The 12,131-nt window shown below is 37.2% G+C and overlaps 1 protein-coding gene across 1 annotated transcript in view; it reads left to right on the forward strand.

Annotated features, from left to right (window-relative positions):
* MPC2 (mitochondrial pyruvate carrier 2) overlaps window positions 1-7,883 on the forward strand; it is a 34,977-nt gene extending 27,094 nt beyond the window's left edge. Inside the window, exons 3-5 of the mRNA XM_049881329.1 lie at window positions 2,074-2,158; window positions 2,610-2,721; window positions 7,658-7,883. Of these exons, the coding sequence (XP_049737286.1) occupies window positions 2,074-2,158; window positions 2,610-2,721; window positions 7,658-7,694 (234 nt within the window). The 3' untranslated portion in view covers window positions 7,695-7,883. The remainder of the gene's footprint in view (window positions 1-2,073; window positions 2,159-2,609; window positions 2,722-7,657) is intronic.
* The last annotated feature ends 4,248 nt before the right edge of the window (window positions 7,884-12,131 follow it).

Here is a 12,131-nt window from a genome sequence, read left to right on the forward strand (position 1 = left end):
ATTGAGTTTACACAGCTAGTAAGTAGCAGAGATTAGATTCACAATGAGATTTTGTAAGATAATTTATATGAGGTTAGAATGAGGTAGAAGTAGAAAGGGATTTTTTTAAAAACATGGGGACGGGAGCCCAAGACCTTTGGAGGAGAGAACAATTACTAACATGTCTCAGAAAAGTAAAGTGCACACTGGGGGCATAAACAGAATCATGACCCCTGACATCTTCCCAAAGAGAGTGCTAGAATATAGCCTATTGTCTTCATAGATCTGTTCAACAAGCCACGTGAACTACATGGACCCAGTAGAGTAATAATAGAAACCAGTCTATTTCTTCCTCCTGTACAATGTCAGCTTTCTACCCCGCAGAAGAAGCAGAACAAATAGGGAGCTGAGAAAATGTACGTTGAAACCTGGAAGAAGGGGGCAGAAGGGATATTTAGAGAAACATTTGGAAAGAAAATCATAGGATGGAGAGTGAAAGTTGAGAAGAAACAGTGTTGGCCATGATTTACCTCTAATTATACCCTATATTTAACCATTTACCCCTTTTCATACCATAGTCATCGCTTTCTTAAACTAGTAACGTCGTTAATTCAAAACAAATTGGACTTGGTTTAAATTTATATATAAATTTACAGGTATGTATGTGTTCTCTTCAAGAAAAATACCCTTTCCTGATTTGTGTTTTCCAGGCAAGAGCGTAGAACTCAGTAAAACCTGAGAATACTTTCTTAAAAACATATACTTTAATTACATATTTAGGATTTGCTTTGAATTCCTTGAACAAAGATAAAGAGGAAAATGAAGGAGGGGAGGTGAAATAAATGCGGCAAAAATCTCAATAATTTTTGATTTTGGGTGATGGGTGTGGAGAGAATCTTTGATTCTTGCATATGTTTTGAGTTTTTTCATAATAAAAATCATTCTAATACATTTTCTAATCTCTGTCACAGAGTAGCATAATTAATGTTCTGATGAAGACTCAACTAAACTCACTGAGTGATGCCCATGGTGGGATACGAGTGGGATGTTTCAGTAAAAGACAGTGTTAAAAACACGGCAGAGAAGAAATGACCATGTTTACTTGAACATTAAAGAAAAATAACCAAAAAATCAAAATTATAACACAGATTATCAGATACTTTCATTTTTGAAAATGAATAACGTTGACAGAAAACATGAAAGGAGGACTCTATACCAATTACCTTAAACAGCTTTCAAACATCCTCTGTACCAGTGGTTTTCAACATGGGAATGCAGAGGTTACTATAAAGAATATATAAATGCGTATGTAAAAGAAGCGTCATTTGTAGATATATATATGTCTTACGTGTGTGTGTGTATATATAAAACTGATTTGCAAATACATGAAGCTGCGTAGTATGTTTCCACCACCCATCTGCCACTCTGCTGTACTGTGGGGCATTGTATGTTGCTGTAATACTGGAAGCTACGTCACAGGTATTTCAAACACCAGCAGGGTCACCCACGGTGGACAGGTTTCAGCAGAGTTGCCAGACCTAAGACAGACTAGGAAGAAAGGCCTGGCAATCCACCTCTAAAAATAAGCCAACAAAACCTTATAGATCACAGCAGAATATTGCCCAACTCACTTGCTTTGAACACATCATCAGAAGGAATCAATCCCAGAGGTGGACATGTTTGGAGTAGAGGGCCAACAAGAATGAGAGAAACCCTCAGTGAGATGGGCAGACACAACAGCCACAAAGATGGACTTAAACATGCCAGCGAGCCTGAAGATGGCACAGGACCAGGCAACGTTTCATTCTGTCGTACGTAAAATCACCATGAGTCGGCGTCAACTCAGTGGCAGCTATCTATCTCTTTCTATCCAATACGATTTAAAAAAATACAAATTAATTTATAAAGTATTCCTGTGCTTATTGCAGCTTGTCATGATATACATTTTCTTAATGCATGGATGCTAAATTTACAGCTACTATCGTGTAAATATAAATTATTTTGAGTTTAACTGAAAGTTAAGAATAATTACTCCATCCTCATGGTGCTTTTTTTTTTTTTTTTTTCCTTCCTATATGTAATGTTTGTTTCCAGGGTTTGGTGTGTGCTGGATTGGCTGACATGGCCAGACCTGCAGAAAAACTCAGCACAGCTCAGTCTGCTGTTTTGATGGCTACAGGTAAATTAAATGAATGTTTGCAGTGTTCTATGTAGGACATTCATCGTTTTGTTATATATCAGTTTATTTAAGAGTTTAATGTTTGGAACACACGCAGAATGATAGTACTGTCTCTAGGAAGTTGTTGGTTTATGGATGGAGGGAGCAGAGGAAAGTTATAATGAATATCTGTATGGGTTTTTGTTATTCCATGTTTTTGCCATAAACATATTTTTATAAGTAGGAAAAAAAGTTAATATTCGGTTGCCCTATAAAGATTCCCCTTTCATAACTGAGTATTTTGCATAACACTGAGTTACAGACTTTATTGAAGACTCAGAGTATAGCATTTCTTTGTCATCCTATAATATTACTGTCATATTCTCTTCTACGATTATTTTACTCTAATAATAATTGTTCAAATAATGCAGCGGTACCAATGTTTGGGTTTTTTTTTTAATTGTTTTAACAGGGTTTATTTGGTCAAGATACTCACTTGTCATTATTCCAAAAAACTGGAGTCTGTTTGCTGTTAACTTCTTCGTCGGAGCAGCAGGGGCCTCTCAGCTCTTTCGTATTTGGAGGTAAGCTTGCCAAAGGGTTAAAAATGCCTGTCTCAGCAGCCACCTAGGTGACAGCAGTGTTTTTATTTTTTAGAGATTCTTATACAGTGCTAAGACATGAACATACCTGAAGCAGAAATTTAACATTTCTAGAAAAGTCTGGGTGTTTACAAATAAGTTACACTCTCAATGTAATCCTGTAAGAGTTGGAATAGATTTATTCAATTTATTCATCCCCTGGAGATTGTCATAGTTTAAACTTTTCACTAACTTAAAATCCTGAGGAATTATGCTTTGCCATTTCCTGGAAGAGTTTTATAACTTCCATTTTATAACAGCAACACTGTTCAGCCAGTCATGCTTCCTGCAACCTTGTGGCTAAATGTGATTTGAATAAAAACAAAAGAACAGTGTAGTCTATTTACATTCTCTTCTCAAATGTTCTCCATTTGCTCTAGTGAGCAGTGACTTTGCGTTTGAAAAGATGTAGAAGTTACACAGCTGTTAACAATTTTCACTCCTGTGAGAGTATCTCCCTGATGACATAACTGTCACTTAACCGTATCACTAATAAACATTTCCAGAAATTTGTCAATTTCAGCTTTTTAGAATAAATTATGTGTCTCACCTTCATCTATTCATTTCAGGTATTTCTGTGTGTTTGAAAACATCTTTTTGGTTATTTTATCAGAGAAATTTGTGGTTTTAATTTTTCAAATAGCAATAGAGTTGTAAGATTAGCAGAATATTGACTTTGTATCTTGCCAATTTACTTGCTTTTACATCTTTTAACATCATAGGTAGGATGCTTCCTTTAATTAGGTACTCCTCCTTTTTACTCCTCACTTGGAAACCCTGGTGGTGTAGTAGTTAAGTGTACGGCTGCTAACCAAAAGGTCAGCAGTTCGAATCCGCCAGGCGATCCTTGGAAGCTCTATGGGGCAGTTCTACTCTGTCTTATAGGGTTGCTGTGAGTCGGAATTGACTCGACGGCAGTGGGTTTGGTTTGGTTTTTTTTACTCACTTATAGACTATCTCATTTTATGACATTTCGCTTTTACTATAGTACAAAATGTACTATCCAACTATTTTGCGAATTAATTATGTACGTCTGGTACTAATGAATGCTAAGAGGTGAAAGTAATGCTGGCTGTGATGGTTAAGGTTATGTGTCAACTTGATTGAGCCGTGATTCTCAATGATTTGGCAGTTATGTAATGATGTAATCTGGCAATTATATAATGATGTAGTCATCCTCTGTTTTTGTGATCTGATGTGGTCATCCTCCATTTCCACATACCGATTTTTACATAATGTTGATTTTCGCATAATGACCTGGTCTTTGCACCTAACCCTGCCCATAAGTGAGGAGTAGATGTATATTTTTCTTGGTGTTCACAGGTAATTTTTATTATGCTTCATTTCTAAATGCTTGAGTGGTTGTATTTTATTATCCTAATAGTTTATGACCATATTTTTGGTATCTTATTTTTATTCCCCATGGGAATAATATCTAATTTGTGTACGTCATCTGGTGCTGTCATTTTCAGATTTTTAATCTCAAGATGTTCTTGCCATCTAAGTATGTTTTAAAGGCTCAGAGGATAGGCATAGTAGCCTGTTCATATTATCTATATAAACCATAGTTAACTGCTGTCATAAAAAACTAGTCAGATTTCCTTACTCCAGTCCTAATGACTTTCAGCCCCTAGTTTGGGAAAGAATAATAGAAACAGTATTAAGCAGTATATACCTAGTGTTCACACCTAAGGATGCATTTTCTAAATGTCTAGCCTTTTATATAATCTCTTTTGTTAAGACAAATATATGCAATTTGTGATTTAATAAACACTTTTTTATATCAGCATTTTATCACTTGCACTTGGGGGTGTATAATAAAATGTGATTTAAATGTATAGTTTTCTAATATTGTAAATGATGTTTAGAGTGAGACCACTGATTTCATTAGAAAGTGATCCATGAACACTGGACTTTTTTTTTTAACATAGACATTTTTAAGCCTCCAGACTGAGCTTTTGTTTCACCAACAAACTTCTTTTCTATAATTTACTACTTTGTGGAGATTCTTTCAGGTGTAACTCAGGGTTGTTTAGTTTTGGAACACTGGGCATTTTTTAAACTTTTACTCAGTAGTTGGCAGTGTTTGTCAATAACTGGTTAACAGTCTGCAGCGCATTCATCCCAGACGAAGGCACCTGGCTTTCATTGAACCACGGAACCTTCCTCAATGACAAACCAGGGTTGTAAATAGCAGCTGTGTTTGACAGAAAAAAATTGATCTCAAGAAAAGAGTAGAAAATTTAAGTATAACTTACATTCCTTTCAGAAGGCATCTATTATATAGAATGTAGTACATTTTAACTTTATGTTAACTATCCTTAGCTTTACTAGTAGCTTTACAATTTAATCCTTTCATAATTACCTAGCATATTATGTACAGATAAATAAATAGCTCACTCATCCCATAGTATATCTGGTAGCCATTTTTAGAGCTTACTTAATAAAAATTCAAATTTGTACAGTGATTTTATTCACAAGGTATTTTTCTCATTCATTATTTCATTTGAACCTCATGATTGTAGAGCTAAAAGAAGGCTAAGTGCCACATGCAGAGCTATTATTTCTAATATCAGAAATTCAGATACAGTTTGACAGGATTTTTGGCTTTCAGGTCCAACAGCAGATTGGGATTTAGTTAGAAGGGTATGTGTTGGATTCCCACTGGGGGTTTAGATAGCTTATGGAGAAAACACAATTTGAAATCAAGACCTTTTAGGAAATCTAGGAGGTTTGGTAGGCTTCATAGAATGAGTCCCTTCTTGTTCTTATATTATTCTCTGTTGGAAGCTGGGAAGAATAATAATGAAGCCCAGGGCATTGTGGAAGGAAAATACTCAGTGGCTTTGTGGTTAATTCTTCTCTGGATTAATGAGGATTGAGAACACAATCCTTAGCCTCAGTAAACTTAATGTTTATAATCTGCTAAACCCAATAGCCTACCTGCATCAGAGAAGTAAATTTTACTTTTAGTGATTAGACATGAACCTACTCTCAACTGATTTTATTCTCAGGAAAAGTGCTTTGTACACTTTGTTCACATGTTTACTATACTCTTGTATGGTTCAAAAATGAAACTGTTTCTTAAAATAATACTTCTAAGTGGTGATGGTTGCACAGCATGAACGTAATCAATGTCACTGAACTGTACATATAAAAAATGTTGCAATGAGATGGTGGATAAACAGGTTATGGTACATACACATAGTGGGATACTACCCAATGATAAAGAACAGTGACGAATCTCCGAAACATCTCACAACATGGTGAGTCCGGAGGGCATTATGCTGAGTGAAAGAAGTCAATCACAAAAGGACAAATACGGTATGAGACCAGTATTATAAAAACTCAATAAAAGGTTTACACACAGAAAAAAAATAATCTTCGATGGTTACGGGGCGGGGGGAGGGGTAGGGAAGGGAAATCACTAACTAGATTGTAGACAAATATTAACTTTGGTAAAGGGAAAAACAACACACAATATAGGTGAAGTCAGCACAACTTAACCAAGGCAAAGTCATAGAAGGTTCCTGGACACATCAGAACACTTTGAGGAACTGAGTTCCTGGGATGAGGGCTGGGGACCATGGTCTCAGGGGACATCTAGGCCAATTGGCGTAATCTAGTTAATAAAGAAAATGTTCTGCATCCTACTTTGGTGAGTAGCACCTGGCGTGTTACAAGCTTGCAAGTGATCGTCTAAGATACATCTGTTGGTCTTATCCCATCTGGAGCAAAAGAGAATGAAGAAAACCAAAGACACAAGGAAAATATTAGTCCAAAGGACTAATGGACTACATGAACCACAGCCTCTACCAACCTGACCCCAAAAGAACTAGATGGTGCCCAGCTAGCACCACCAACCGCTCTCACAGGGGTCACAATAGAGTGTCCCAGACACAGCAGGGGAAAAATGTAGAAAAAAATTCAAATTCACAAAAAAAGACCAGACGTACTAGCCAAATAGAGACCGTAAGAACCCCCTGAGACTGGCCCCCAGAACTTTGCTAACTCAGAACTGAAGCCACTCCTGAGATCCACCTGTCAGCCAAAGATTAGATAGGCTCATAAAACAAACAGTAACACACGTGAGGAATGTGCTTCATAATTCAATCAAGTATACAAGACCAAAGGGCACCACCTGCCCAGAAGCAAAGACTAGAAAGAAGGGAGGGACAAGAAAACTGGAGAAGTGGAAAGGGGTAGCTTGCTGACACATTGAGGGGATTGCAGCCAGTATCACAAAACAATTTGTGTGTACATTTGCACTGTAAACTTACACCTAAAGCACAATAAAAAAATTTTTAAAAGGTTATTAATTAAAAGGTGAAATGTATCTCACTTTAACAGTCTGTTAGGCATTCCCAGATTACACTTTAAAAAAGGTTGAATTGGCAAATGTTTTGTCATATATATACTTACAATAATAATAATACTTTTGTATATGTCAGTTAGGAAACCTTGGTGGCATAGTGGTTGAGTGCTACGGCTGCTAACCAAAGGGTCGGCAATTCAAATCTGCCAGGTGCTCCTTGGAAACTCTATGGGGCAGTTCTACTCTGTCCTATAGGGTCGCTATGAGTCGGAATCAACTGGACAGCACTGGGTTTGGTTTTGTTATATATATATATATATTTATATATATGTCAGTTAAGCTGTTAAAACTTTTTGGCAGTTGGAAAACACAAACCAGATGCAAATGAACTCCTTGGCTCACTTTGCCTTCTGCCTGTTCTACTTCAAGTACCCGGGAAGATAGCATTTATAACTACATAGCTTCCTGGCTACTGGGAAAGAGGAGATGGCTTTACATTCTCTTCTTATCATAAATTTATCTGTTATGGTTGATGATTATTTTTCTTTCTCTTTTCTTTTTTAGATATAACCGAGAACTAAAAGCTAAAGCAAACAAATAAAAGAGATCCTGATCACCTGAACAATCTAGATGTGATGAACATAACCACTGGGACCTAGTTTTATGTATTATTTGGTTATTGATAAGGTGATGCTAACCATGTTAACATTTGGAAGGCAAAAATAAATTAACTGTAACTCGGTAGCTAGTGCTGGATTCAACAGAAAAATAAAGCAAACTTTTAATAACAGTTTTTCTCTTAACATATGACTTACAGAACTTATCTGTGAAGGTTGGTAGCATTCTTTCTACCATTTGCTCATGACAAATCGTACTTCTTCATACATGCCCCCAACCGCCTTCTGTTCTAGTCAGCCAAAGTGTATCAATACGAGAGCACACACATGCAGAAGACTGAAAGGTTGAATAATTTCCTGTACAGCAAGTATTGGTCAGGTGAGAGGAATTAGAGCTGAGGTGTGTGAGATGTGAGTGGTGGGATGACTGGCAAAATTACCTCAAACTGTTAAAATATTTTAACTTGAAGCATTTTGAAATAAAGAATTTTTTTTTTTTTTTTGCATATTGTGTGAAGTTCTTTTACAGCTACAGAGTGACAAAGAATTTCTAAAAATTTTAACTATACTCAGCAATTGCCTTAATATAGCAGACAGTGCCCTAGAATCAAACAGACCTGAATTTGAATCCCAGCTTTTTCATATAGAAGCTTATGGCTTTGGGCAATTTAAGAAAGTGCCTGGCAGAATCCCTGGACATAAGTAGGCTTTCTGTAAATGTTAGTGACCCATAGTGATTAGAGATTAGGTACAGATTGTTCCATAGTAGAAATAATCAGCAGTCTATTGATTTGGGCTCCGGTTTGGAGTACTAAGCATTCTTCTGATTACGGTAGTAAAGCCAGTTTTATTAGAACCATAGTCAGATGAATCAGCAAAGCAGGTTATTTCTAAATTTGAAGAAATAAATAACAAAAGATTTTTTACAATAACAGTGTACTATTACTAATGAAAATTTGACAATTAGCAATTGAAAAACTTGTACTTTTATCATTTGTCCCTTCACCATAGTGTATTTTTGAGGAGTGAGGGATTGGAGAATTTAATAGAGGCAAAAGTGAGGAGGTCCTGTAATGTGAAATTAGTATTACTTTCTTCCCATAAGTCACACTTTTAAAATAGCTTGGTGTCTGTGTGTGTGTGTGTGTGTGTCTGTGTGTTTATGGGGTTAAGCAGTTAGGAGTAACATGAAATGCAGACACAAAAAAGTTTATTAAGATGTTAATGCAGAATTAGTGTTTCACATCCTTTCATTGAAACCTGTTTTCCCTGTGTGGGAAGACACTGGTGACTCAGTGGTAGAATTCTCACCTTCAGTGAATAAGACCCGGGATTCCTTGAGCGATGACCGTACCTCATGCGTGGCCACCACCTGTCAGTGGAAGCCTGTGTGTTGTTATGATGCTGAACAGGTTTCAGTGGAGCTTCTGGACTAAGGTGGACTAAGAAGACAACAGGCCTGGCGATCTTCCAAAAATCTATGGCTCACAACATTCCGATCAGCAAGCAATCATGGGGGTAGTGCAGGACTGAACAGTGTTTTGTTCTGATGTGCATGGGGTTGCCCTGAGTCAGGGCCAACTTCACGGGCGCTAACATTTCTTATACCACTTCTCCTAAGCTACAATTGCAAATTGTGGCATTTAGATGCAGTTACAGACAGTTTTCCTCTTGGTTCTCAGCAGTTTCATTAGCAAACCACTCTGTCATGCGTCCTTTCTATCCAAAAATGCTCAATCCATCCCATTATTGAATCAAAAATTTAGTAAGAAGAATTGATATACTACAAGTCATTAGTGTAGATAACCAAACTCTATAAAAATACCTTCCACATGGTACAAATCACTTGATGATGCTAAAAAAAAAAAAAAAAAGTTGCCATTGAGCGAATTCCAACTCATAGTGATAGTGACCCTGTAGGACAGAGTAGAACTGTCCCATGGGGTTTCCGAGGCTGTAAATCTCTACACAAGCAGACTGTCACATCTTCCTCCCGAGGAGCCGCTGGTGAGTTCTAACCGCCGGCGTTTCAGTTAGCAGCTGAGTGCTTAACCACTGTACCACCAAGGTAACTCTAGTTGAGTTGAATCCTATCTTTATGAAAATTTTCTAGCAAGTCCTTATTGATGCCTTCATTAAGCAAGTTTTCTCAAAGCTGGATCTGACAAACCTGGGTTTCAGCCCAACGCTGCCACCACATATTAACTGTGACCTTCGGCAAGTTAACCTCTATTTCTAAGCTTTAGTATTCTTAAGAGTAAGTTACAAAACCAAACCAGTTGCTGTCGAGTCGAATCCGGCTCGTAGAGACCCTGTAGGAACAGAGTAGAACTGCATTCCAAGGCTGAAATCTTTACAGAAGCAGACTGTCACGTCTTTCTCCCTCGGAGCAGCTGCTGGACTCAAGCCTCCAACCTTTTGGTTAGCAGCCAAACGCTTAAACCACTGTGCCACCAGGTAAGAGTAAATTGGGGAAAATAATAGTACTTAACTTCATAGGGTTGTTGTAAAGACTGAGTGGTCCATGCTGAGCATTAAATAAATGTCAGAAGTTTCAGAAAATGGTAAGCTTATTAAAATGATAGACCCAGGAAGTACTTTCTTAGACAAAGGAACTTTTAACTTAACTGCAGAAAGACACATTAACCTATTTGCATACCTTCTGAGGTAATAACTATTAGAACTCTTGAAGGTTTCACAGGCTAAATCAGAAAACAAACTGCTTGGAGATTGGTAGGTGGAGAATGCTCAATAAGGTAAATTCTTTCATCTTAATAAGGTAAATTCTTTCATCTTTTTTGTGATTTGGCATTCATTTCAAAGAAATAATTGATCCATGGTACGTAAACACTTATTTCTCCATATTAAGCAGGTTTGTTTTTAACTTGTTAAAATGGTAGTAAAAGATTGACTAACAAGGGTTAACTTCAAAGCCCAGGTTCCTCTCTATAAAGCGAAACAGTCTCTGCAGAAACCAGTTTGTATAATGAAAAAGAAACAGAAAGGACTGGTATTTATTAACACTAGCTTTCTCCCTAAGGGATATTTAATTTTATGAGGTATGATTCTAATTATATTAAGACTGGCTTCTACAAGTAACACCAGAAAATTCAGTCAACATTTTGTAATTAAATGAACTTTTTTCCTCCCCTGAGATAACTGTATTTTATAACATTTTGAAACATGGTAAATTTAATTATAGGTCTTGGCTTTATTTAAGAAAGTTTGCTTGCTTTTTCAGTTAGGTTTTTTTTTTTTGTTGTTATTCAAATTTTAAATGTATGTCACTAAATAGTGATTGTAGTTCTGATATACTTGAAAATAGCTAGAAAATCAAAACATGGGTTAAGCTATTAGGAAATATGCCACTCTCTTAATACACATGTTGCCAGTGTCACATTGGATTAAGAAAACTCAAATCCAACGTCACATTGGATTTCAGTTAACTTTTGGGTAAATTTTGTTAGGAGTATGCACTGGACTAGTCATAAGGGATAGGTATATAATTCTTAAAGCAAACAAAAATTTACCTCACAAAACTCCCTGAAGTCATACTGAATATATTATAACCAGTAAATTCCATAGTGTTGGTAAAAAGCGATAGTCGCTATTGACTAAAGTTGGATGCTTGCTTCCTCAAGAGATACTTGTCTTTATGATAATCAGCTACCAACTATTTCCTAATTTTAGTCGCCTTCCACATAGTCAGGGAGGGAGTTGTGAAAACTACTTTGTGGTCAAATCAGCCTCCCTGACCATTGCCTGGCATGAGAGCCTGAACTCAAGCAGCCCGTGTACAAGCCATAGGCCGCTGAGACTGGTGGGGGAGGGGAGGGCAGTGCCAGCCAATCAGAAGCACAGTCAGTGGGCATGAAACAATGAACTGATGAGGGTGTGGCCTGGAAAACGGATTTTAGACAAAACTGTCATTTTATGGGTCACCTACAGACAGACATGGCACTTCTGCTGTCTTCAAAATAGTGTCACCCAGGCCCCTTTCCTGTTTTCTGCACTTCTGAAAGATCTAGACCCTAATATAGGCTCTGGCTTTTCCTTAGCCTTGGAGAAAGAGGAGGTATGTGGAAGTAGGAGTCTCAATAGGAAGAATGGTTGCAGAGCTGAAGAAGAGAGCAGCCATCCAGGAAGAAGGCAGGTATCAGAGCTTAGAGGAACTGGGAAAGCCTTGGACTAGGAGTCAGGATCCAAGCTTGGGTATATCTCTGTCAGTCTTTTAGACATTTAATGGTTTGAATATTTCCTTATCTTGTTTATATTGGATGCTCTTTTTAGTTTACCCACTTTACCTCTCTTCTACAACTTTTCATATAATGTCTTTTATCAGTCATCGAATGTGAAGGGGGCACTTGGAAAGAGGCTGTGGAGGAAATAGAGATATGTAGAACATGGTCTCTAAACACAGG

The sequence above is a fragment of the Elephas maximus genome, chromosome 3 (genome assembly GCF_024166365.1).
Source record: "Elephas maximus indicus isolate mEleMax1 chromosome 3, mEleMax1 primary haplotype, whole genome shotgun sequence".
In the NCBI taxonomy this organism is placed as follows: domain Eukaryota; kingdom Metazoa; phylum Chordata; class Mammalia; order Proboscidea; family Elephantidae; genus Elephas; species Elephas maximus.